Source organism: Rhodamnia argentea, chromosome 6 (assembly GCF_020921035.1).
Source record: "Rhodamnia argentea isolate NSW1041297 chromosome 6, ASM2092103v1, whole genome shotgun sequence".
NCBI classification, from domain to species: Eukaryota; Viridiplantae; Streptophyta; class Magnoliopsida; order Myrtales; family Myrtaceae; genus Rhodamnia; species Rhodamnia argentea.
This window is the reverse complement of record NC_063155.1, coordinates 10,512,935-10,536,522: the sequence shown is the minus strand read 5'-3', so window position 1 is coordinate 10,536,522 and position 23,588 is coordinate 10,512,935. Positions and strand designations below refer to the sequence as shown.

Here is a 23,588-nt window from a genome sequence, read left to right as displayed (position 1 = left end):
GAAGGGGTCAAGCCCTGCTCTCTTCTTTAATTAATCTTTCAGAATAACTGGCACATGTAGAATACTAAGTAATCAAGTCGGCCATACATAAACAAGTGCATGATATACAAAACACCTAATTGGCAGGCACGACTAATAAAGGGTATAACCTTACATGGTTTCACTAACCAGATAACACACATATCAAACAACAAAATCATTCAACAACTTGATTTATATAATTCATATTCTCATTTGATACAATAATTCTTTATTTATATAGATTAAACTAGGAGGATTTGCAAAAGAAAGTAATCTATTCCGGACCCACCAACGTCATCCTCATTCATGATCTTCATTTCTCATAATGTTTTTCCTTGTAGACTTGCTCATCCGGAAAATGGTTAATCAATGGGAATAAACCGAAACTCCTCCGCAAGTAGGATTCCTAGGCCAAATGACTAAACTAGCTATAGAGTAGTAGAATTGTAATCAAAGTCACCACGACATAATCCAAGGTATTCAAAGGATAGAATCTCAGAATCAAACCAAAATCCAAGGATAACCAAATCGGAATCATAAATACCACAATTCGAGATCTATCAAACAAGAATCTAGGATACTCAAGGATAGGATTTCATAACCTCAGAATATCCCAAATCAAAGTTATCACATCTATAACAGATTGGCAAACAATGCTTACAATAGCAAAATCATAGATAATCTAATAATAAGGACTAGAAATTTACTTGCCTTGATTAATCGAAAAATTAACGATCATTGGAACGACCAGACGAATGAATAAACAAGCGAACAATGGAACGGGTAGTTGCCGATTTCAACACCGGCGGAAGAACCGCTAGGGTAAATGCAAGGCACCGTTAGCGGCGTCCAAAGGTGGCCGTCAGGCGTGAACAACGAATGACGATCGGATGGTGGTTAATGATTGGCGAGCAACGAGTGGTGATCAGCTATTTAGAGGGTATACAGAAGCATAGTAATGACGTTCTGACAATTGTACAACGAATAAACTGACTTCAAAGGTGTATATAGGGGAAGCAACTATAGACCAGTCAACTTGAGCGAGTTAGCGGCTTGAGGCAAGTCGGCTTGACTCAATTAACCTTGCAGTGACACATGTCACAAGCCGGCGACACGTGTCCACTACATGTCACCGCAAGGCGGCGTGTGGCACCAGATATGCCATGGCATGACCCGTGGCACGCCACTTGGGCACATGTTGACACGTGGCCTCCATGTGTCCACGTATGGCCATGTGTCCTTTCTTATCCTCGGTTGTCCCAATTTCGCACATATTCGACTCGATGGGACCTAAATCAAACACATAGTGTCCCTAAAAATAATATCGGGCTAATAATATATCTTCAAAAATACTACTAAGTTCGGATAATAATCTTTTATAGCTTATCCAATAATCCGAACTCATTAAATGCTAATCTACTCTTAAGCGGGTGAGGATTTTTAGGTCATCACACTAAAGGTCTAAAGAGAGAGAGAGAGAGAGAGAGAGAGAGAGGAAAAGAGCTTGTGGTGATGCTAGCTGCCGCCACAACCACTGCCCTAATTAATGTGATCTTAGAGTGAGCCCAACGACACATTGGGGTCACGAGCCACTCTCCCGGTGTTATGGAGCCTCAAGGTCGTGGGATTCCAATGTCATGTTGCTAGAGTCGCTTGACAAAGATGTCACCTTGCTCGGGTTAACATGGCCCGCAATGTTGCAAAGCCGTCCTAGCGAGGTGGGTACACCTCGCCCTTGAGACTCTTCTCTCTTTTTTCTTTTTCTTTTCTAAATTTTCATTTTTTTTCATCTTTTTAATTCCCATTCAAATACCATTAATCATGCTATATGATTAAAAAAAAATGGGTCCCTTATATGAGAAAAGAAGAAAAAAATTTAAGTCTCATAATTTAATTAATTTATTGTTGAATTGAAAATGAATTAACCAAATGAGATGCAGTTTTGCAATTATTACCAAACATTCCTTACTTTTATTAAAGTACTGAGCTCACATAAAATTTATGTACACAAGTTGAGGAGTAAAGGGAGTTCCACATTGGTGTGAAAAGATGGAGTGATTCTTTAAGGCCTATTTAGCAATGATTCTGATTTTCTAATTTTGTTCTTTGAAACAGAGAAAGATGAGAAACATATTCGGTAATGTAAATGATTCCGATTCTGCTCCTATAACAGATTTTGGAGTAGTAACAAGAATAAAAAAAAGTTGATTCTTTGTTCTAGTATCACTTTTGAGAAACAAGAAAAGAATTTCTAAAAAAATCTTAAACCTATTGCAATTGTGCCGCTTGAGCCCTAAACCTTTTGTAATTGTACTAACTCAATCAATTTAGCTAGCCAATCCGACATGGTACCGTTGGTTCTAACGTGATAAATTTTTACTAAGATGTTAATATTTGTAATATTTAATTATTTTTTCACTCTTGTGCCAACTTAGTCTATTCGGCCGGCCGATGCCGACGTGGTTTCGCCAGTACTAATATGGTAACATTTTGATAATATTTTATTATTTTATTACTTTTAATTATTCTTTGTTTTTTAAACATTTTATCTATCTTTTTTTTCTCTTTTTTTTTGTTTGGGCAGGTAGCCAATGGTCATTAGCCGAGGAAAAATTATTAACAAAAATTTAAAAATTGAAAATATTAAATTATTATTAAAAACTTATCACGTTTGCGTCGGCCGATCAAATGGACTGAATTGGCACAATTGCAAAATGTTTAGGACTCAATTGACAAAAATAAAGTTTAAGATTGAATTGAAATAATTGCAATAGATTTATGACTTTTTGATAATTTTTTTTAGAAACAAGACCAAAATTTAAGTGTAAATTGCATATTGAGCTTATATTCTTTCTTAAGGATCTTGCATATGCCTTCATGTTCCATGAAATAAATAGACTAATTATGGATTATGCATGATCAATATTAATTTTATTAGTGATATTATATAGTGACAAGACGTAATTATTTAATTTAAATAAAAAAAAAGTTGGGAAGAGAATTTGTTCCCCGAGAACAGAGACTTTGTGCAATTACCAAACTCATTTCTGTTCCGAGAATAGAATTACCAAATACATTGTGATTCTCTAAAACTCGTCTAGAATTAAATGGATTAGAATTTTTGCCAAACACACCTTTAACATAATTTCGGAGTTCATGTAAACCGGATCTCTTTTTACCCTGGCGTGCTGGATCTTTATCCTTTAATGTTTTTTTTTTTCCTCCAACAATCACTATGACAATTGAATAATCTTTTACGAAAAAAAAAAAAAAAGAGAGGAAGAAAGAGAAAAAGGATTGGGTGCCCCCAAAAGTAGGCCCGTGCCCTTGCTTCTCAAATCAAATCAACGGCAGGCAGTTCCCGCATAGCACGCGCCGCACCAGCAGATTCAGATTTTGAGACCACTACCAGACCTGACCTGACCTGGGTGTCTGGCTCGTCCAAGACGAAGGGCGATCGACACGGCGTCGTCTCATTTTCAACGCCGCCACCAAATTTTAACCGAATTCCACGCTCCCGCTGCCGGACCCGGGCGAGAACATCGCATGGATCGGAGGAGAGCTGGTAGTCCCGTGTACTCCCGGCAGTGGAGCGGTGGCTCTAGCAGCACCGGCTCCTCATCCCCCGCCATGTCGCCGGCGCATCCCCACTCTCGCTTCCCCCACTCTAGCTCCACCATCAAGCGCTCCCAGAACGTCGCCGCCAAGGCCGCTGCCCAGCGTCTCGCCCAAGTCATGGCCTCTCAATCCGTCTCCGGCGACGACGATGACGACGATGACGAGGAGGAGGACCTCGGCCTTCGGTTCAGACCTCCCCCGCCTCCTGCTTCCTACTCCGGCAACGCCGCCTTGCCTTCGATTTCCGTCTCCAGGCCCAACAGATCTCCTTCCCCTGCGGTATGTATTTCCCCGCTCCGATCCCGCCTGTCTGCGTCATCTATTCCTGCTTCATCGCCTCACCTGATCTGCCTCTCCATCTTGTTTCGATTGTTCGGCGACTTTCGGAGACGCTGATCAGATTTTTTCTATCCTGCTTAGTTAGGTCGGAACTTTGTAGATCATGCTACATCAGTCAGGTCCACTTCAGCTGGAAGACCATCCGTGTCTGTTCGTTCCACTCCATTGGTGCCGCCTAGCAAATCGACCCTCAGAACTCCTGTTGCTCTTCCTCCAATTGAACCTCCTGCAAGAAATAACAGAGAGAGTAAAAGGTAAAGCAACTCCTTCATATGTAGGAACTCGGATCTTTTGATAGTGATCCAGATCACGGTAGCTTCTCTTACTCGCGCTGTTTAAGTGTGTCCAGCATTGTCACTTCGTTGAAGTTATATGCAAAAGAATACTTTATTATATTCACGGACTTCTTATGTTTGAAGACACAGCTGCAGTACCCTTATCCGTCCTCAACCGTGATAAGAAATCATTGTACCATGAATTGCTACTTCGATCCTCGTGTGAATGTAGTCAAAACTTACAAATCCACCTCTACATTATAAACCTCGCTAGAATTGGCTGTCTGACCCATAATGCATCACAAGGAAGAATGGTTTTCCTTATATTCATCAATGGTAAACTCTATGTAGCTTATAATCTCAACATCAGCCCTCACCGTGGGAATCAGAGGTTCTCAGTCTAGATTGTTCCTTAAAATGAGACTTCAGGGTACCTAATAATGTCCTGAAACCATAATGAAGTAACATAATGTTTTGCTTACCACTACAGATAAATTGCTCAAGAGTCTCTATGAATTACCTCACAACTGTTTTCTCTTAACGTGCTTTCTGGAGTCTTTTATGACATTGTTGTAACAGCAGTTTTGAGGTTCGTCTGTTTGATTCCAAAATCTTGGGGAGGATGCATTTCTTGCTAAATTTTACTATTTCAGAATGAGTTATGGTGGCGAAATTCATCTCATTGTTTTACATTAGCAATTGTTTTCTATAAACTGAATGAAAGCTAATTTGCGAAAGAACTCATTTGTGACTATGTATAGTCAGTTCTTTCACCTCAAGAACTAGGGTCTGGCTTGGTGGTAATCTACCTTCATCTAGATGCAACCCAATAGGACTTGGATTCCTTCCCTATCACTCCCCCTATGCATGTGTACAGAAAAGTTCTCTTCCCTGCAAATATATCTCTTGTCCTGTGCCTTATTAAACAAAGTTCTCTCAGCTGCGTGTCTTCTTCTAAGTCATATTAGGAGGGAGTCAATTCTGAACCGTTTCCTGCTCTGCATGCATATTCCCAGGGCAGTGTCGATGTTGTAGAAATTTTTTGTAGATACATGTGATCATCAATAAGTTGCTATGTCAATAAAGTCAGTTGTTCTGCAGCTAGCTAAAAGGATATTGCCATTGACTGTATTGGTTTGGTTATTCGAGTTTTGTTTTTGTTTCTTTACTTTGGACAATGATTTGCAGGTTTGCTGCTGGTGTGGGACAAAAGGACTTAAAGGACAGGGGAGATCAGCGTGAAGCTTCTGCTCTTCGAGATGAAGTACATCATCTCCATTGGTTTCTTTCTTTTTATGGATCAACTACAATTTATAAGTTATGAGATGATCTGCTTGAAGCTGATACATACTGCTCTTCTTCTTACAGCTCGATATATTACAAGAAGAGAATGAAATGATAGTCGACAAGGTTTTCTCTTAGTCAAAATAAAATTAACCTTTCTTGCACTATTCGTGCTTGTATTTTCATCTTGAGGCTCTCTGCTGCTTTCAGCTACGGCGTGCTGAAGAGAGACGTGAGGAAGCAGAGGCCAGAGCTAGAGAACTTGAGAAACAGGTAGCCAATGGTTCTTCTTTCTTGTTTCATAGTAATTTGGTGGTTTACATGGTGGAATCATTACATTGTATCCTGCTGCCACTAAGTGCAAGTGACCAACCTTGTGTGAGTTTGGTAGAGCGGCACACTGTCTTTCACTCTACCTAGGGAGATTAAACTTGGTGTCTATAATTGCTGAAATTATGGGTTTGGCTACAACTTTTTGCATTGACTAGAGCTATCTAGATAACATCTAGAGCATTTCTTCTTCCTGATTACTGTTGATCTGTTCATTTGTTGTTATGGGGGAAATGGAAAGGTAGAAGGAGAGACTATTCCCAAAAATGACATTCTTTGGTACTATCTGCCCCCGTGCAGTCCGGATCTTCATTAAAAGCAGTTTGGTAAAAAAAATTCTGGACTGAACTGTTTTGACCAAAGGTTGAATCAGTGAACCTGAAGGTCAAACTGGTTCATGAACAGAATAGCCATTGCTGTTTTTTGTGTATGGGCATGAAGCTTCGGCTTACTATACAACTTTTTCTCGAAATAATTAGGGCTGGACCAGTTGAGCTCCAGCCCTTTTGGGCTAGTAGTAGCAGTCTGAGGCAAAAACCAGAACTTGAAGCAACATGATTGTCAAACCCATGACCTTGCATGGAATCGGAATTGAACATGGGACTTGGTATTTGTCATGATAACTATTATCTTCATTACAGAAACTGAACATGTGATGTGAGCTAGCATTGACCTGGCTGTTCAATTGGATTAAGCTGGTTGAAATGCGACCTGGACACTATGCCAGTTGTTTCACATGTTCTGTTTTGAAAACATTGCCCCAGCACATGTGACAGTATATTTAAATGCCTTTGTAAAATGTGACTGGTGTGGAGTCTAAAGTAGTAGCAAGTATAATTACTCACAAAGAGGTGGCAAGGAGGATTGAAAAATAGGAGAACATAGCAGTAAGCTCTTTTCCTTTCTGTAGGTTCACTATACTAATTGGTAAGACTGAGATAGGTCAAACTTTAGATAGATGGCTTGGGGATCTTGAACAAAAACCAGCTATTTAATGTAGGTGGGCATCAAGTAGCTCTGTCCTACTCTGTTGTTGTAGCATCCTATGGTTGCTTTGGTGAATGTGCTGATAATTTTTTTTCGAGGATGTATATTAGTATGTATAGTTAATGAAATAAATCCACATTCTCAGGTTGCTGCGTTGGGTGAAGGCGTATCTCTTGAAGCTAAACTGTTGACCAGGTATATTTCGCTGTATTGGCTGTCTTGTTTTTGAGATGCATAAGCTTCTTTTTTTACTGTTTTTTAATTTTTTTGTAGGAAAGAAGCAGCATTACGACAAAGGGAGGTAAGTTTTGAATATGCTAATTCTTGGGCAAACAGATATGTTATGCATTGTTATACTACAATCCCGCCTCTCTACAATTTCACAGGCTGCACTCAAAGCTGCAAAGCTGACAAAGGACGGAAGAGATGAGGATATTGCATCCCTTCGTTCAGAAATAGAGGCAAAAATCTCTAAGCTCTGATGGTCATAAATTTTTTTATTCTGTGAGATTTGGATTGGTTTTCAAATTGAAATTAGTGTAAACTGTTCATCTATGTAGAACTTAAAAGATGAGGCAGTGGGATCTGTCGAACAACTCCAAGAAGCAGAATCCGAGGCCAAGGCTTTACGTTCAATGACTCACAGGATGGTTTTGACTCAAGAAGAGATGGTATGTTATGCAAAGTAGTCAGTTGGATGGATGATCAAATGGTTTGTACCTGATCAATTGCCTATTTCTCTCAGGAGGAAGTTGTCTTGAAAAGGTGTTGGCTAGCTCGATATTGGGGTCTAGCAGTGCAGCATGGTAATCATATCGAGTTTCATAATTCTCCTTCAAAAAAGAATGTTCACGTGCATTCCAGAATCTGAATAAGTTTCTTGGTTGCGTGAAGTGAAGGAAGCTCAAATGTATACATTGAATTGTTCTCCAACTCTACTGCTTAACCGTATAATGAAGCAGCCGCCCTTGAATATGGTTAATAGTGTTCTGGTATATTATTATGGTTGAGGAGCGATAAGATATCCGTCAGGGAGAGTGTATGTCAGTGTTCAATAAGGAAGTGGGCAGAGATCTTATCGTAGAAACTATATATGCATCTTAAGTTTTTGGTTAATCTTCATATGAGGCTTGATTTAACGGTATTATGGAGTAAGTGGGTATACTTGGCTGTAGATATATTACTACTGCCCTGATTCCGTACTGTTAACATATTTTTGTTAGTGAGGAAGAACAATTGCTATACTATAAGAACTCTTTAATGAAATGTTCTTCGTACCAGTGCCATTAGTAGAACACAAGGTACTGTCGACTAGTCTCCCATGAGAGAGTGATATGTGATAAGTAATTCAAAAGATGTTACCTGGATATTCTTTTATCCTTATTTGTCATCCTTCTTTTGAATCAACAACACTACATTTAGGCCCTTTTTCTGTTGGTTTATGCTTTCCCAGGCGTTTGTCCTGATATAGCAGCATCAAAGCATGAGCATTGGTCATCTTTTGCCCCTCTTCCATTTGAAGTCGTCATTTCTGCAGGACAAAAGGCTAAGGAGTCTTGGAATGAAAGTTCGTCTTCTTTATTTATTTTTTTATTAGTCTATCCAGAGGTTTTAGTTGTTTCTTAGTCGTTATTTTTTTTTTCTGATGCCTTTGAACAGGAGGCAACGAACAGGAAAGGAGTAAGCATGTTCGAGATTTGAGTGATCTGGCTGGAGAAGGGAATATTGAGAGCATGCTTTCTGTTGAAATGGCTTTGCGTGAACTTGCTTCTTTAAAGGTAACCCTCTAGTTTTTCTAATTATGGCTTTGTTCATGTTATGACCAATGTGGAAACAATAACAAAATTAAAACTAAGAAGAATAAAAGAACACAGATTTACGTGGAAACTTTTGTGGGAAAAACTATGAGGAGAGTAAAAGCAAAATCCATATGGAAATTCAAGGATTACAAAATGGTGGCTTAAAAACTGAGGAGATTTTCTGTCTCTACTTCTTAACCCAATAACTTGATAAAGAACAATATATATACTACCGCTCCCAAGCCCTAAAGTTGGCCCAGGCACATAAAGAATTCAAGACATACTCAACAACACATTGCCTGAATTCCTCAAATAGACATAAATAATAAACAATCTTCTCCTCCCATCAGAGTAAAACTTAGCTGCAGCTAATATTAACCAAATCCAAGCAATGCTTGAATTTAGCAATGGGCAAGGACTTCGTCAACATATTAGCTGGGTTTTTTTTGTAGCAATCTTTTCAAACCTAAATATAGCCATCGGCAAAAATGTCTCCTATATAATGTTACCGCACATTGATGTGCTTTGCCCTCTCATGATACGTTTGATCTTTAGTAAGATGTATTGCACTTTGAATATCATAATAGACAACAATCACACCATAATCCACACTAAGCTCTCCCAATAAGCTTATTAACTACATGGCCTCTTTAACTGCCTCTACAATAGCCATATACTCTTGCCTCTCTAGTAGACAAATCAACAATATGCCGTAAAGAAGCTTTCCAACCGACTGCACAATCTCCAATAGTAAAGATATACCTAGTCAAAGACCTCCTCTTATCATGGTCACCAACATATTCGGAATCAACATATCCCGTAAGAGTCACCGCTTTCTCCAAACTCTTAATCTTAATCAGAAGTACCCTTCAGATATCTCAAAATCCACTTTACAGCTTGCCAATGAACTTTTCCTTGGCATGATAAATATCTACTTATGTCACAAATATCATGTGAAATATTGGGTCGAGTGCAATCCATAGCATACATAAGGCTACCAATGGCACTAGAGTATGGAACATGTGACATACATTTTTTCTCCTCATATGTTTGTGGGCATAAACTAGCCGATAATCTAAATTGAGCCATAAGAGGAGTACTAATTGGTTTGGCATCTTTCATGCCAAAACGATCTAATATCTTCTCAATGTATTTTTTTGGGAGAGATACAATTTTCCCCTTTTTCGATCTTGCTAAATTTCCATGCTTAGGATTTTCTGCACTACACCTAAATTCATCATATCAAATTCAGCGCTCAATTGTGCGTTCAAATTATGTATATCAAATCTATATTTTGCTGCAATCAACATGTCATCAACATATAATAGCAAATAAATATACAATTGTCATATTTGCTCCTACAATAGCCAAGTTGCACAATAAACAATCAAACATTTTATGCCACTATTTAGATGATTGCTTCAGGCCATATATTGACATTTACAATAAACAAACATGATCTTCCTTAACTTCAAACTGGAAACCTTTTGGTTGACCCATAGATTTTCTCTTCAAGTTCATGATGCAAAAAAACCTATTTTGACTTCGAGTTGTTCCAACTCTAAGGGCCTATATGGCAACAATTCTGATCCGAAAAAGTGATTTTAATTAGAATTGATTTTTCTGATTCTGTTCTCTTGATGAGTTTCAAAAAATCAGAATGTGTTTGGTAATTATACAAAATTTCTATTGCTGGAATAGAAATGCGTTTGCTAGGATCATAATCAAGCATGAGGGCAGAACAGCAAGACAACATGAGCACGAGGGCGATAGTAAGTACACATCACTTGCAAATGAAATACAAGCATGAGGGCCACAACACGAGCACTTGGGTAGACCAATACGAACACGCAAACGAAAAGGAAAACAACACGAGCATGAGGGCAGACAAACACGAGCACGCCCAAGCCCGATTAGGGCAGCTCAAAAACAACACGAGCACGAGAACAGACAAACACGAGCACGAGGGTGACCTTCGCTTGAGCCCGATTAGGGCGGCCCTTGCTGATTTGGGTGAGGGTCGCCCTAATCCGGCTCGAGCAAGGAGACGAGGGATAGAATTGAGTCGTGTGACGAGGACGGCGGATGGTGGCAGTGGAGCTGGCGGGTCACAATAGTGGCGGACATAGGAGTGAACCGAGAACCACGGACAAGGGAGTCTTGTTTTAGGTCGAGGGAAGTGACGAGAGAGAGGGAAAGTAATGAGAGATAATGTTTTGTGTTTCTAAGAAATGGTTCTTTTTTCCAGAACCATCTTTTTCTTCATTCTTGTTTTTGCTTCAAAACTGTTCTTGGGAACAGAATCAGAATCATTTGTGCCACCAAATATGATTCTCATTCTTTTTTGTTCCGGAGTATAGAATCGGAGAACCAGAATCATTGTTATGCAGGCCCTAAATCATGCATAGCAATTAATGCAAGAAAAACTCGAATGGAGCCATGTTTAACGACTGATGACAACACATCATTAAAATCAACTCCCTCAATCCAACCATATCCCTTAGCAACTAGACGAGCTTTAAATCTGATGTCTTTAATTCCATGAATACCTTCTTTTCTTTTGAAGACCCACTTGTAGCCCACAACTTTCTTTCCTTTTCGTGGCTTGATAAACTCCCCAAGTCTGATTCTTTTCAAGAGATTTCATCTCTTCATTCATAGCAACTGACCACTTTGCTGAGTCTTTTGAAGAACTTCCTTGTAGGGTTTAAGCTCACTATACTCTACTGACTCTGCAACTGAAAGGGCATAAACAACAAAATCTGAATACCCATACTTCTGTGGAGGCTTCATTGTCCTTCTTGGTCTATCTCTCGCAATAGAATAATGTTCCTCTTTAGGTTCTTCAATCTTAATATTACTGGTTGTGAAGAAATTTATTCAAATTCCACCTTTTCCACTACACTTTTCAGATTTTCCTGACAAAGTAACAAACGATTCCTTGATAGGATGAAGTATGGCAGTTTCATCAAAAGTAACATCTCTGCTGATGATAATCTTAGATGAATCAGAATATTGAAGTCTATAACTTTTTACACCAGAAGCATAACCAAGAAAGATGCATTTTTTTGGTTCTAGGCTCTAGTTTCCCTTTACTATCATGTGCATACATTGAACATCCAAATACTTGAAGAGAAGAACAATCAACAGGTTTACCTGACCATACCTCCTCAGGTGTCATGCACTCAACAGATGTGCAAGGAGAACAATTTATCAATCAACAAGCTATATTGACTGCGGCAACCCAAAACTCTTGCCCAAACTAGCATTGGACAACATGCACTAGTCATGCAGTAGTCCTTTCTAATAAGGCTTTGTTCATGCGTTCTGCAATACCATTATGCTGTGGTCTATTCAATTTAGTATGATGCCTCACAATGCCTTCATTCTTACCGAACTTATTAAACTCACCTCCACAAAATTCTAGCCCATTATCTGTTCTCAGCCTCTTAATCTTCTTTTTGGTCTTTCACAATCATGTTTTCTATTGCTTAAATGTAACAAAAACATCACTCTTCTGCTTTAGGAAATAGACCCAAACCTTCCTTGAAAAATAATCAATGAAAGTGAGTATATACCTTGAACCAAGGCCTTTCGAAGGAACTTTCACAGGCCCCCAAAGGTCATATGAATATTAGCCAAATTGCCATTTGTTGTATGAATACCTGTTTTGAAACTGACCCTTTTTTGTTTCCTAAAAACACAATGCTCATAAAAATCCAGTTTTCCAATTTTCTGACCACACAAAAAACCTCCCTTACTCAGCTCCTCCATCCCTCTAACACTCATATGGCCTAATCAAATATGCCGTAATGTAGTGTAGTTTGATTCCGTCATAAATAAAAAATGCAACTGAAGTAAATGATACCTCATAGCGGATGAGACTGCAGCTGAACCGGTAACTGTAGTGCCTTTTAGCTGATAAAAGTGCCTGCTTTTAGCCCTTTCACAACAGAAGTGAACCTCTCATAATCTTTATAACTCCACCTTTAGCAGTAAACCTACAAACGTTAGCATCAAGTGCATCCAAAGAGATAAGGTTCTGATTCAAATCCGGAACATGTCTGACATTTCTAAGGTTTTGATCATGTCATCATGCATCTTAATGTAGACAGTCCCAATCCCAATTGCTTTGCATTTAGCATTATTTCCCATTAGAATAACTCCATCATCATATTCTTTGTACATGGAGATCCAATAATGATTACGACATGTGGTACGAACAGCCTGAATCAAGGATCCAACTATCACAGAATTTGTCTTTATCATTTGCAACCAATAGCCAATCTTTTTTTTCTTCTTTAGCAACTCCAGCTTGAGCAGGATTTTTGTTTCCCTAATTCTGTCTGTTTTGGTAGCTGTGATTGTTTTGATGATTTGCATTCCCTTGATTTTACTGATTCCGATTTTTTTCTCTTGGTTGCTTTGCCTTCAATTTTAGACAATTTATCTTAATATTCCCCTTAGACTTACAATAGTTTCCAGTCAGACCCTTATGCTTCTATTTTGACCTGCTCCTACCACTATTTCTTCACTCAACAGATTTCCCCAAGCAACTAAACTAGCCCCATGATCATTACTGCCTCATCAAGTTTCTGCTTATTTAGCAGACTAGTCTTAACATCTTCAACGTCGATAGTTTCTCTACTAACAAATAATGGTCTCTCTAAAATTCTTGTAAGAGGAAGGTAGAGAAACTAACTATAAAGTAGCTTGGTCCTCATCTTCATTCTTAACATCAATATTTCTTAATTCAAAGATAATAGCATTGAACTAAGAAATATGAAACCTAATGGAAGCACCCTCAACCATACTAAGAGTGAAAAGTCGTTGCTTGAGCCTCAATCGATTGGTGGGAGATTTTGTCAGAGACTCAATCGATTGGTGAGAGATTTTGTCAGAAAAATACTCTCCAATTCAGTCCATAAGCCCGAAGCTGTTTTCTGATCTAGTACCTCCTGCAAAACTTCATTTGTGAGACACAACTGAATAGTAGACAAAGCTTTTTCATCCAATTCTTCCCACATTTCATCCAACGTGGTTTTCTGTTTCTTCACTTTACTAAATAGAGTTTTCTTCAACCCTGCTGCGTAAGAACAGCTCATACGAACCTGCAATAGGTTATAACTGCTGCTCCGATCGAACTTTTCAATATCAAATTTTGTTGTTGAACTTGAAGTCATAACTAGAAGATCGAAAAACCCTATGGCTTTGATACCAGATTGTTATGACCAATGCCAAAATAATAACGGAATTAAAACTGAGAAAAAGAAACGAACACAAAAATTTTCGTGGAGATCCTTGCAAGAAAAACCACGTGGAGAGGATATGCACACCTCTATAGAAAATAAAGAATTGCAAAAGGTGGCTAAAAACTCTTTCTGTCTCTGCTTCTTAACGTAATAACTTGAAAAAGAGCAAGATACATACTATTGCTTCCAAGCCCTAATGTTGGCCCAAGACCATAAAGAATTCAAGACATACTCAACAGTTCACAATCAATTTATTTAAGTAGAATTCTCTTTTTTCCTCCTCTTAAGTTTCTAAACTTTCTCCTCCTTACAATGGTATGGATGATCTACTGCTTTCGTAACTCATTTGGACAGAGTTTATGTCAAAAATGGATCCACATAGATGACTGCTACTTTCGCGGTGGTGGAGTCTATTGATCTTAGTTAGAGAAATTTTCGCAAATGCTTATATATTTTGAATTGACGTCTCAAGGTTGAGGATGCAGTCGTTCTTGCGCTGGCGCGGCACAGACGACCAAATTTGGTTCGTTCTGGTATGTTGGATAGCAATCTTCTATGTACTCCATTACTTGTTTGCTTTTTTGAGCTTCCTACTTTATTTGGTCCTTTTTGGTTAATCTTCTCTTGGGATAACATGTGATATTTTGTGGTTTTTCAGATTCAAAATCGAATGTTGATCCCAAGTTTATTGAGGCTTTTGGTAAGGAGGATATTGTCCTCTTCTTGTACTCTCTGATTCACTATCATATGTTGTCTGATGATACTACCATGATGTATTATGTAGCGTTGGTGCCTCATGCGCTCCAACAGACATCCCTGTGTAACTGATCACGTCTTTTGGTTTTCTTTCCTACTTGAAGATGGAATCTTGAGATACTATGGCATCAGTTTTTTGGTTTTCTTTCATTTGATGTGCAAATAAGATATGATGAACTGGAAAATTTTGTGGATTTCTCATTTAAGACCTTGTTTTAAATGATCTCGTCATTTTTTCCTATATCAGTAAAAGCCCCTCTTGCAATAATAGGTGCATGTCTGTTCAATAACCCTAGTACATCTGAGCTGTTTCCTAGTGGCTTTGTGGCTCAGTGCGCCTTGTCAAATTGATTTTAGATGACCTGGCAAAGGGAAAATAGATAATCTGCATGTGTAGATGTGCATGGATCTACATTAATTTTGAGAGTGCTTGATGCGTAACTTTTTATCCTCTTTTGCAGAACTAAGTGAGGAAGAGGCTGAGGATGTTCTTTTCAAAGAAGTATGCTATTTTCTTTTACCTTCTTCCTACATGATTGACCATTGTTTTGGCTCTCTGAAATACTTCCTATCCATTTGTTTTCCCTCCCCTTTCTCAATCTTTGTTATAGTGGGAAGAGTGGGAAGATGCTATTATAACAGTCTTCGTTCATGAAATAATAAAGACAGATATCATCAATCAAGAAGCTGTAAATACAATATTGCCAATGATTCAGTAAATCCGTCTTACAAACTTACATTGACATGCAGGCTTGGCTTACGTACTTTTGGAGAAGAGCATTGACACATTATGTTGAGGAGGATATTGCAGAAGAAAGGCTTCAGTTTTGGATCAGCCGGAGTGGGCAGTCACCAACCTCACATGATGCGGTCGATGGTAAATTGTTCTCTCTCTCTCTCTCTCTCTCTCTCTCTCTCTCCCCCCCCCCCCCTCTCTTCTTCTTTCTCTCTTTTCGAGTACACTTGGGAGCGCATGGAGAATGTTCATGTAATTGGATCTTGTTCACCTAATGTGATCGGTCTTGTAATCGATTACCTATATCTGATTCAACGCAGATGATATTGGCCTTGTGAATTAATTTCCTGCCAATGTCAACGCAAGACCTCCATTGGGTGTTGCACTGCTTTGAATATCAGCACACTTACAATAGTGATGTGCTTAAACAGTTGGCCCATCAGCATTGTGAAAGTTGATTTTTTTCCCTTCATGTTATGAGACAGTTGAACGGGGGCTGTTGGAGCTTAGAAAACTGGGCATAGAGCAGCAACTTTGGGAAGCTTCTCGCAAAGAAATTGACAATCCCCCTTCTCTCTCCGCAGGCAACCACAACCAAGGAACAGACTCAGAGATCTCTCATGAGTAATGTAATCAGTTTTCATGATCCACTTGTCAATTAGTTCTTCATTTGCTGTTGATTTATAGTTCTTTTGAGTTCAGCTTTCTCTTTGTTTATATTGCTTCGCCGCATGAAGTGCCATTCTTGTGTATCTAAAGATATTAAAATTTTGTAGTATCAAGAGCTGTGATAAATGTGCAATACTAAAAGAAAATTCATTGTAATATGGGAAAGCTTTCTTTGAAGGCTGATCAATGTGATATGAACCCGAGCATCTTGTCCTTCATTATTGCATATATAGTTGAACTTGTAAAAGTGAAGAGCTCGAGGAAGGTCTTTTCGGATCTCATGATCAGACAACACGTGCCTGTGGTAGTTAGTGCGCATTAGCAGTACTCTCTGCTTTTCTCACTGGCAGAGGGAGCTAGGCTTGGGTGATCTTGCCTGAATATAGAGAATTGCAGGGCTGTTCTATCTTTTAAGTCGCTATTAGGCTGAGCTGCTACTAGTAATTGACCCGCCCCAGGGAATAGTCGTCACTAGAGGTGGCCGGTTCAGGAACCAGCGGTTCCGGTTCCACGAAAAGGTGGAACCGAAACCGGCCCTTGAAAATACCGGTTTCGGGCCGGTTCCGGTTCCGGGCCGATTCCTTCCAGCTCCGTTTTTAATTTTAATTTTTAAAATAATAAATAATAAAATAAATATAATAAATTATAAATTATAAAATATAATCAAATTGTACATTATAATAAAATGTGGGAAAAAAAAAAGAGGAGGAACGGGCTTCAATTTAATAAATTATCATTAAGTGCTTACATATCTTTTTGGGGATAGAAGAATCAAAGCTCATCTAGTTCTTTTATCTTTGATAACCCCGACTTACCTCATCGTTATCCGTTGTGGTATCCGTGGCGGTGGTAATTCCACAATCCTCGCTAAAAAATTCGTGTTCTCGATCCAGCTCTTGGTGTCGAAATTTCGCCATCCTCCAATCGTCGACACAAGTTTGAGCTTCCAAAGACTTCGGGCTTAATCTTGAACGGCGAGAGTCCAAAACTAATCCTCCAATGCTAAATGTTTGTTCAACTGCAACCGTTGAAGAAGGGGTTGCTAGTATCCGGCAAGCGATAAGAGCGAAAACTAGGTAATCGATTTGGTGACTTTTCTATCATTTTAGGATTTCGAAATCTGTACTATGTTCTGCATCACGAAACTCAAATTGAGTGGTTAAATATTTTTCTAATTCGGAAATACTACATGTTGCTCCTTTTTATTTTTTTTGCCTACTCTTGAGCATATTATACCCTCTACTAAGTGAACTACCATCTTCGTTACGTGAGGCAGAAGATTGTAAAGATCCGTAAACACTTAAACCATATCTACTACAAAATTCTCCATATAATAATACTATATATTCTTTAACATCTCATTGTATATTTGAAATATCTATTAAATCTTCCAAAGGTAAACAATCATGATAATACACATTCAAATAATCTAGTAAACCGTTTAATTTAATACGTGGATAAAAAACAATACTTACTAAATAGACAAGAGGAATTTGCAAATAATAATGCAATCATTTTTCTCGCATTACTAAAATAGTTTGAGCTAATTCAGTATCATTTTCATATTCACTAAAAACACTACCAATATTAGCATATTTTATTAAAAATAAATGCGTAGTAGGATAATAAATACCAGATAAAGTTTTAGTAGCATCATTAAAAATTTTCAAAAAATTTAAAATTTTTTTGCAAATGTCCCAATATTGCGGAAGTAAAGTAATTTCGGGAATATTTTGTGAAATAAACATACATAATAAATCTTTGTAATCAAAATTTTGCCGAAACAACTCGTAAGTAGAATTTCAACGAGTCGGAATATCTTTTGGAAATCTTCTTGCCCTTCTCCCATGTTATTTACAAAATTTTCCCTATGATTTCATAAAATAAGGGATGACTTCATAAAAATTTAATTACACCCTTTATTGGGGCGAAAGAAGTGTCAAGAGTACGTAAACTATCTTGTACACATAAATTTAAAACATGGCAAACACATCTAATGTGAAAAAATTGTCTCACAAAAGTGGGTTTACAAATATTTTCTAATTCGAGAATAGAAGCGTTATTTGCAGCGGCATTATCAAAACCAATTGAAAATAGTTTATTGATCAAATTATATTCTTCTAAAACTTGCCTAATTATTCTATAAATATTATGAGCCGAATGTCTTTCATCAAAAATTTGAAATGCAATAAGTCTTTTTTTAATGGTCCAATCGTTACCTATCCAATGACACGTAACACCCATATAAGAATGAATTTACCAAGGATCACTCAAAATATCACTACCTATATGCACACCTCCATTGAATTCCGCAAAAAATTTTGCTAAAGATTTTTTTCCTTTTTTATAAAGATGAAAAACTTCGCGTTAAGAGTATTTTTTGGAATAGTTGGTGCTTGCGGAATCAACGCAGTATTTATCAAATATTTCAAATTAAAATTTTCACCAGTAGTAAACGGAGCATGATCAAGGGCAACATATTCAGCTAATATTTGTTTATAAAGTGCATCGTTGTAACGGAATAAAGGATGAGGATTAGAAATGGGGTACTTGGAAATTTGTTGTTGCGTATTGTCCATTCCCGCTTACGTTGGATGTTTTTTTATCAAATGTCGACAGAATGTTCCGTAGCCGTCTCCTTTCGTAAATTTATATATTTGCGAACAATATTTACATTCTATATTATACTTACCTTCGCCTTCATCACGTACCTTGTCGAAATGTAGCCACAAGTCGGATGTACTATCTCGGCCCTTCTGTTCCGGCTCATTTGCCGTTGACGTTTCTTCGACATCGGTAGGAGGATGAAGGCTTTCTTGTGTTGGGATGTGCTTGACGTTCGGAATCGGGACATAGTTGATATTATGGTCGTTGTCTTCCCAACATGCATACACGAGGATCATATTCAGGAATGGGATACTTGGAATCTCTCATAGTCATCTTGCCATTTTCAGTATTTCTATTTTCACTTGCCATTTTTGAGAAAATTGATCGGAAATCCGATTCGAGAGAATTGAGGCGGGATTGAGAGAATTGAGCGAATTGAGAGAATTTGAGCGAATTGAGAGGATTTGAGAGAATTGTTGAGAAGATTTGTGAGAAAAATGAAAGAGGGAGGATAGATATTTATAGGCAATAATTAAAAATAATTCAAAAATTTTTTTTAATGTGGAAGTGTAACGGCCAAATTTTGGCCTTTGCCAAAACGACCCAAAGAGCCATTTTTGGGGGGCAGTGGGGCAGAGAGCCCAATGGCTCTTTGCCCCACCGGCCCATTTTTTTTTTAAATAACAGGTCGGAATCGGCCGGAACCGGCCCTTGAGAGCCGGTTCCACTTCTGGGTTGGAACCATGGGCCTGGTTAATGGGCCGGTTCCGGATCCACGGGTTCAAATGGCCATCTCTAGTCGTCACCCTGTCTTTTGTCTTGAGGCACGAAAGATTGATATCGAATTTAACTTTATCAGCGGGTTGACCCGCCATTTAAGAATCCGACTTCTGTGACAGGTTATGTCTTTACTGGGGTCGCTATTGCAACATGTGAAAAGTCACAAAGTAACAGCAACACGAAGAAATGGTGGAAAAAGTAGAAATCCATGTTATGTTTGGTTAACACCAAAGAAAGGAAGCGCTTCATAAAAGTAGGCTTATTAAACTTGCCAATCTGTGGACGGAAACAGATGACAAGAGCTATTATCATCCCTAAGCAGGCCATTCAAATTTGCACAACACAGACTAACAATTGAATGTTAACTGGTAAGGGCTACGCTTGAAAGTTGCCGGATGTTCCATGCAGTGAGGATGGCAAGCAACATAAATAGGAGCAGCGACGCATAAGCGAACACGATGGAAGTTGTGGCTTTGCTACAGAACTTCTCCAGATGGTCGCATATGGGCATCCAACCAGTGTGGTTGTTTCCGTACTTCCCAACAAATCCAATTGCTGTCGCAGCTGCACATCCCGCCAGTACTAGCGACATCATCCACTGTTGTCGAAATGTTTCAGCAAAAGTGAAAATTCTTCTAATGTCCGCAAAAACATAACAGACTAGTTCATTGAAAGTACTACTTACCTTACCCAAAAAAAAAAACTAGTTCATTGAAAGAGCATGATCAATGTGGATCCAAACTGAACTTACCAAGTCGTGGAGGAACAAGAAGAAGAAGAAGTTGGAAGGTTTCCGTGGGCCTCGAGGATGAGTGAAGATGATGAGAAGGAACAGGGACATCATGGAGAATGCACACGCAGTTGCATTTGCAAATGCAAAGAACCTGTCAAAAGATCAATCGTTGTTAGCTTCAACAATTTAGTCCTTAAGAGAAGGCATCATCTTACATTAAATGCTAATAGCTAGCATGGTTAATTGAGTGGTTACTTGAAAGCCGAAGAATAGCTATATCGGGCATCAATCCTGATGCCAAATACTGTGATAGACTGCCGGCATGTGACCATCAGCGAAGTTGCGGCCAATGTAGTTGCAATTGACAAAATCCTCAAGCAAATCTGGGCTCCATTGCTCACGTTCGATGACTTCCCGGCTAAATTCTGCTCGTTGACTTTGATCTCTGGGATTGCCATGCTGGTTATGGATGGTTGGATGGTAAGGCCAGCGGGAATCCTAGCGGGCATTTATAGGATGAAAAGGTTGAGGAGGCATCTCCCCAGAAATAAGGGACGCAAAAGTCGTCTCTTTTTCACCACCTTTTGACTTTGAACTCCCGCCGTTACAAGTTGAACGAGCTAAATAAGGATGGCTCTGCTGAAATCAAGAGAGGGAAACTTGGGTTCTCATGGAACTATAAGCGAGAAAAGAATCTCGTGCTGAAGGTGTCATACACACTCCAGTTATGCCTCATTCATGTCGTTTGTGTAATGCTTCAAGTTCGTAGTGATTTGAAATTAGAGTAGAAGCTTACTTAAAAGTATCGCTCCTCCTTATTTAGGTGCACATGCGACAGCATTAAGCGAAAAAGTTCAAATATCGGACTTTTGATCTTGGTTTTACGATAAAAGTTGCATTAAGACCGCGCGATTTCATATCAGAGGAAACTAACTTCCGATTTGGGTTCTATCTGTGAAAGAACAGACAAGCATGGGAACACGAAATCCATTAATGACGTGCTAACTTCCATGACTCTGCCATTGGCCGAACGTGGGTGCTCTCCATTTGAGTAGAACAGCTCCAAATTAAACTTAGTTCATGCAATCGGTGACTCCTTTTCAATTACTTTCTCTGAAACTACCCCTATTTATTACCTCAAAATACGGGATTTTCCCTAGAATATCTGATGTCATTTTTGTACGTCGTAATATCTACGTTTGGGGAGCTGATCCAACAAGTGACTTTATCATCAACCCAAATGAGAATTTAGACACATAAGTTAGTTGGCCTTTCACATGTTCTCACCTTCTTCCATTCTCTGTCCACAGTTGCGCGAGGTGGGCAGATTTGAGCTTGCGACCTCCAAATTCATCAGGTGCTCCTGGAAGCACCGAGGGCACTACAGCGAGGGTGGGAAGATGAGGTTGTTGGTGTTGGTGGGGGTTGAAGGCATGTCGGCGGGAGATGGTGGATTTGTCGAGTTAGGTGTACAGGGACTTCGCCGTCGCCACAGGGAGGAGGAACGGAGCAGGGGAAAAGAGAGAAGAAAGGTGGCGAAAATGAAACAAAAAAAAAAAAAAGAATCTAGAGGTCCATAAGAAAAGGAAGAATTAGAAACCTACTGCAGTAATATAATCAAATGCTAATACGTGATAGTTTGATCAGTGTAATTAATACTTCAATACAGAAAAGAAATCAAGTCTACATCACTGACTTAAAGTTCTCCCAACAGTTAGCCATATGCTACTTAACAAAAGTAGGACTGTACAGAGACGCCGGTGAAAAGGCCTTTGGCCAACAGGGGAACCCTCTTGCTGTCCCTAGAGATCACACTTGGGCTTGGGACGAGCTTGGTACCTATATAAATGCAGGCAGATCATGCATCTACATGGAAAATATTGAACAGCAAAAGTTAATGTAAGCAGGCAGTTCCACAGGAGGTGCAGCGCGTTTCCCTCCCCGTGGGAACGGTAATGAGTGGCCGACAAAACGGCAAGAGAAGATCAAGAAGGATGCTGGGGTGTTGTGTTGGGATTATTGGGAAGGAGACGAGTGCTGTGATCAATTTGCTTGGTGGAGCAAGTCGGGATGTAGCAGGATTTAACGTTCAATGACAGCAAGTGCTTCACATTCATCACTTTCTTCCCGGTCACTTTCCTCTGTTGCCTCCCTGCCCCTGATGACCCCCTTTTCCTGGCTATTATCGTCACCACCTTCTTCATCTTGCTCCTCCTCTTGCCTTTGCCGCCTGTGCCTCCGCCCTGATCATGTCCACAATGCCAAGGGTTATACAATCATCGTTCTGCTACACATTAATCCTCCTACTCATCATGTATGTACAGTTTAGTCTTGGGATAGCTTTTTCCATATAATATACCTCATCGCTGATACTGTCATTCGAAGCCTCCTTAGCATTAGCGTCGCCGCCCAGAGATGTCGTGTCCTTATACGTTTCTTCATCCATAGCTGCATGCACTAAAAAACAAATAATGCGTATGAGAACAATATGACATCGGCAGGGCTCAATGAGAAAAATGAGTTGTACTGTTCACAACCCAGGAACTGTGCATTTGACTAAAAATGGATGTTTTTTGTTGTCCCTTGTTTCGCAATGCATTATCTAGCAAACTCACATTGTTCAATGTCATCTTCCAATATCGATGAGATACAGTAGATTCGAAAACTTGGAGAGCCAGGATAGGCATCGAGCTCCGCATAGCTGACGAGACTTCCTCTTCCTTCTTCAAGTACCTCAATGATGTAATCATCCTCCTCCAGCTCCAGCTCCACCTCCGCCTCCACCATGATGGCCTCCTCTATGGCTGCAGTCACTGCCTCCACCACCATCTTGTCTTCTGTCACGCCTTCTTCGTCTTCACTCCTTGTTAATGTTGTGCTCGAATGGTTGACGCCACTCGCGTTCGCAACACTGCTGTGACAATTGGCATCAGCTACCTTCTTATCTTCTACCGCGTGACGATGATGATCGTGAGTGTTGGCGCATGAAGAATTAGGGGAGGAAGTTCCCTTTGAGGATTCTAAGCTGCCCTTGGGAAGGAGCTGCATTGTGGAGAGGGTAGAGCAGTGTTTGCTCCGCCGTTTCCTCATCCTAATGTTACTTTGGATCCGATGTCGAAGCTGGGAGCGGACGCCCAAAGGCACCGAATGATCCTCATCGTCGAACCCAACTTTCGAACTCCCACATCCCATTTGAGTTCTTTTCTTCTTGAAAGGAGCAGTGGCAGGAGGAGAAATGAGAGATTTGTAAAGGGGGAAGCGGCCGTTCTGGGTTGGTATAATTTTGGCAGTCTAGACGATGGCACTCAACGCCCGTTCCATAGCAACAACGATGTAACATTCGGATGGACGCAGATCTTCACCAGAACAAGGCTATTCGTGGGTTGCCCTTAGCCTATATTT

At 39.5% G+C, this 23,588-nt stretch overlaps 3 protein-coding genes across 3 annotated transcripts; 1 reads left to right on the top strand and 2 right to left on the bottom strand.

Annotated features, from left to right (window-relative positions):
* The first annotated feature begins 3,327 nt into the window (after positions 1–3,327).
* LOC115741486 (coiled-coil domain-containing protein SCD2-like) lies at positions 3,328–16,284 on the top strand. The gene is made up of 17 exons (XM_030675418.2): positions 3,328–3,918; positions 4,060–4,232; positions 5,442–5,517; positions 5,622–5,663; positions 5,748–5,810; positions 7,000–7,049; positions 7,128–7,155; positions 7,241–7,315; positions 7,415–7,525; positions 7,600–7,660; positions 8,308–8,421; positions 8,514–8,632; positions 14,378–14,438; positions 14,564–14,605; positions 15,123–15,163; positions 15,412–15,538; positions 15,883–16,284. Exons 1-17 carry the CDS (start codon positions 3,568–3,570, stop codon positions 16,023–16,025), a joined length of 1,677 nt encoding a protein of 558 aa, XP_030531278.1. The 5' UTR covers positions 3,328–3,567; the 3' UTR covers positions 16,026–16,284.
* Positions 16,285–19,698: 3,414 nt separating this feature from the next.
* Positions 19,699–20,774, bottom strand: LOC115741583 (CASP-like protein 1F1). The gene is made up of 3 exons (XM_030675573.2): positions 20,442–20,774; positions 20,205–20,337; positions 19,699–20,051 (listed from the first exon to the last, which is right to left on the bottom strand). The coding sequence occupies exons 1-3, from the start codon at positions 20,693–20,695 to the stop codon at positions 19,815–19,817; spliced, it is 624 nt and encodes a 207-aa protein (XP_030531433.1). The 5' UTR covers positions 20,696–20,774; the 3' UTR covers positions 19,699–19,814.
* Positions 20,775–22,171: 1,397 nt separating this feature from the next.
* On the bottom strand, positions 22,172–23,378 carry LOC115741585. The gene is made up of 3 exons (XM_030675574.2): positions 22,802–23,378; positions 22,546–22,643; positions 22,172–22,429 (listed from the first exon to the last, which is right to left on the bottom strand). The coding sequence occupies exons 1-3, from the start codon at positions 23,376–23,378 to the stop codon at positions 22,172–22,174; spliced, it is 933 nt and encodes a 310-aa protein (XP_030531434.2).
* Between the last annotated feature and the right edge of the window lie 210 nt (positions 23,379–23,588).

Excerpts from the sequence above, each read along its gene's own strand:
- LOC115741583 (XM_030675573.2), bottom strand. The coding sequence starts at position 20,695 with ATGCCCGCTAGGATTCCCGCTGGCCTTACCATCCAACCATCCATAACC. Across the intron at positions 20,338-20,441 it reads AGCTATTCTTCGGCTTTCAA|GTTCTTTGCATTTGCAAATG; the intron begins GTAACCACTCAA and ends ATCTTTTGACAG. Across the intron at positions 20,052-20,204 it reads TCTTGTTCCTCCACGACTTG|TGGATGATGTCGCTAGTACT; the intron begins GTAAGTTCAGTT and ends TTTCGACAACAG.
- LOC115741486 (XM_030675418.2), top strand. The coding sequence starts at position 3,568 with ATGGATCGGAGGAGAGCTGGTAGTCCCGTGTACTCCCGGCAGTGGAGC. Across the intron at positions 5,664-5,747 it reads ATGAAATGATAGTCGACAAG|CTACGGCGTGCTGAAGAGAG; the intron begins GTTTTCTCTTAG and ends TGCTGCTTTCAG. Across the intron at positions 7,050-7,127 it reads GAAGCTAAACTGTTGACCAG|GAAAGAAGCAGCATTACGAC; the intron begins GTATATTTCGCT and ends ATTTTTTTGTAG.
- LOC115741585 (XM_030675574.2), bottom strand. The coding sequence starts at position 23,378 with ATGGGATGTGGGAGTTCGAAAGTTGGGTTCGACGATGAGGATCATTCG. Across the intron at positions 22,644-22,801 it reads GGAAGATGACATTGAACAAT|TGCATGCAGCTATGGATGAA; the intron begins GTGAGTTTGCTA and ends TTTGTTTTTTAG. Across the intron at positions 22,430-22,545 it reads ATGACAGTATCAGCGATGAG|GGCGGAGGCACAGGCGGCAA; the intron begins GTATATTATATG and ends GGACATGATCAG.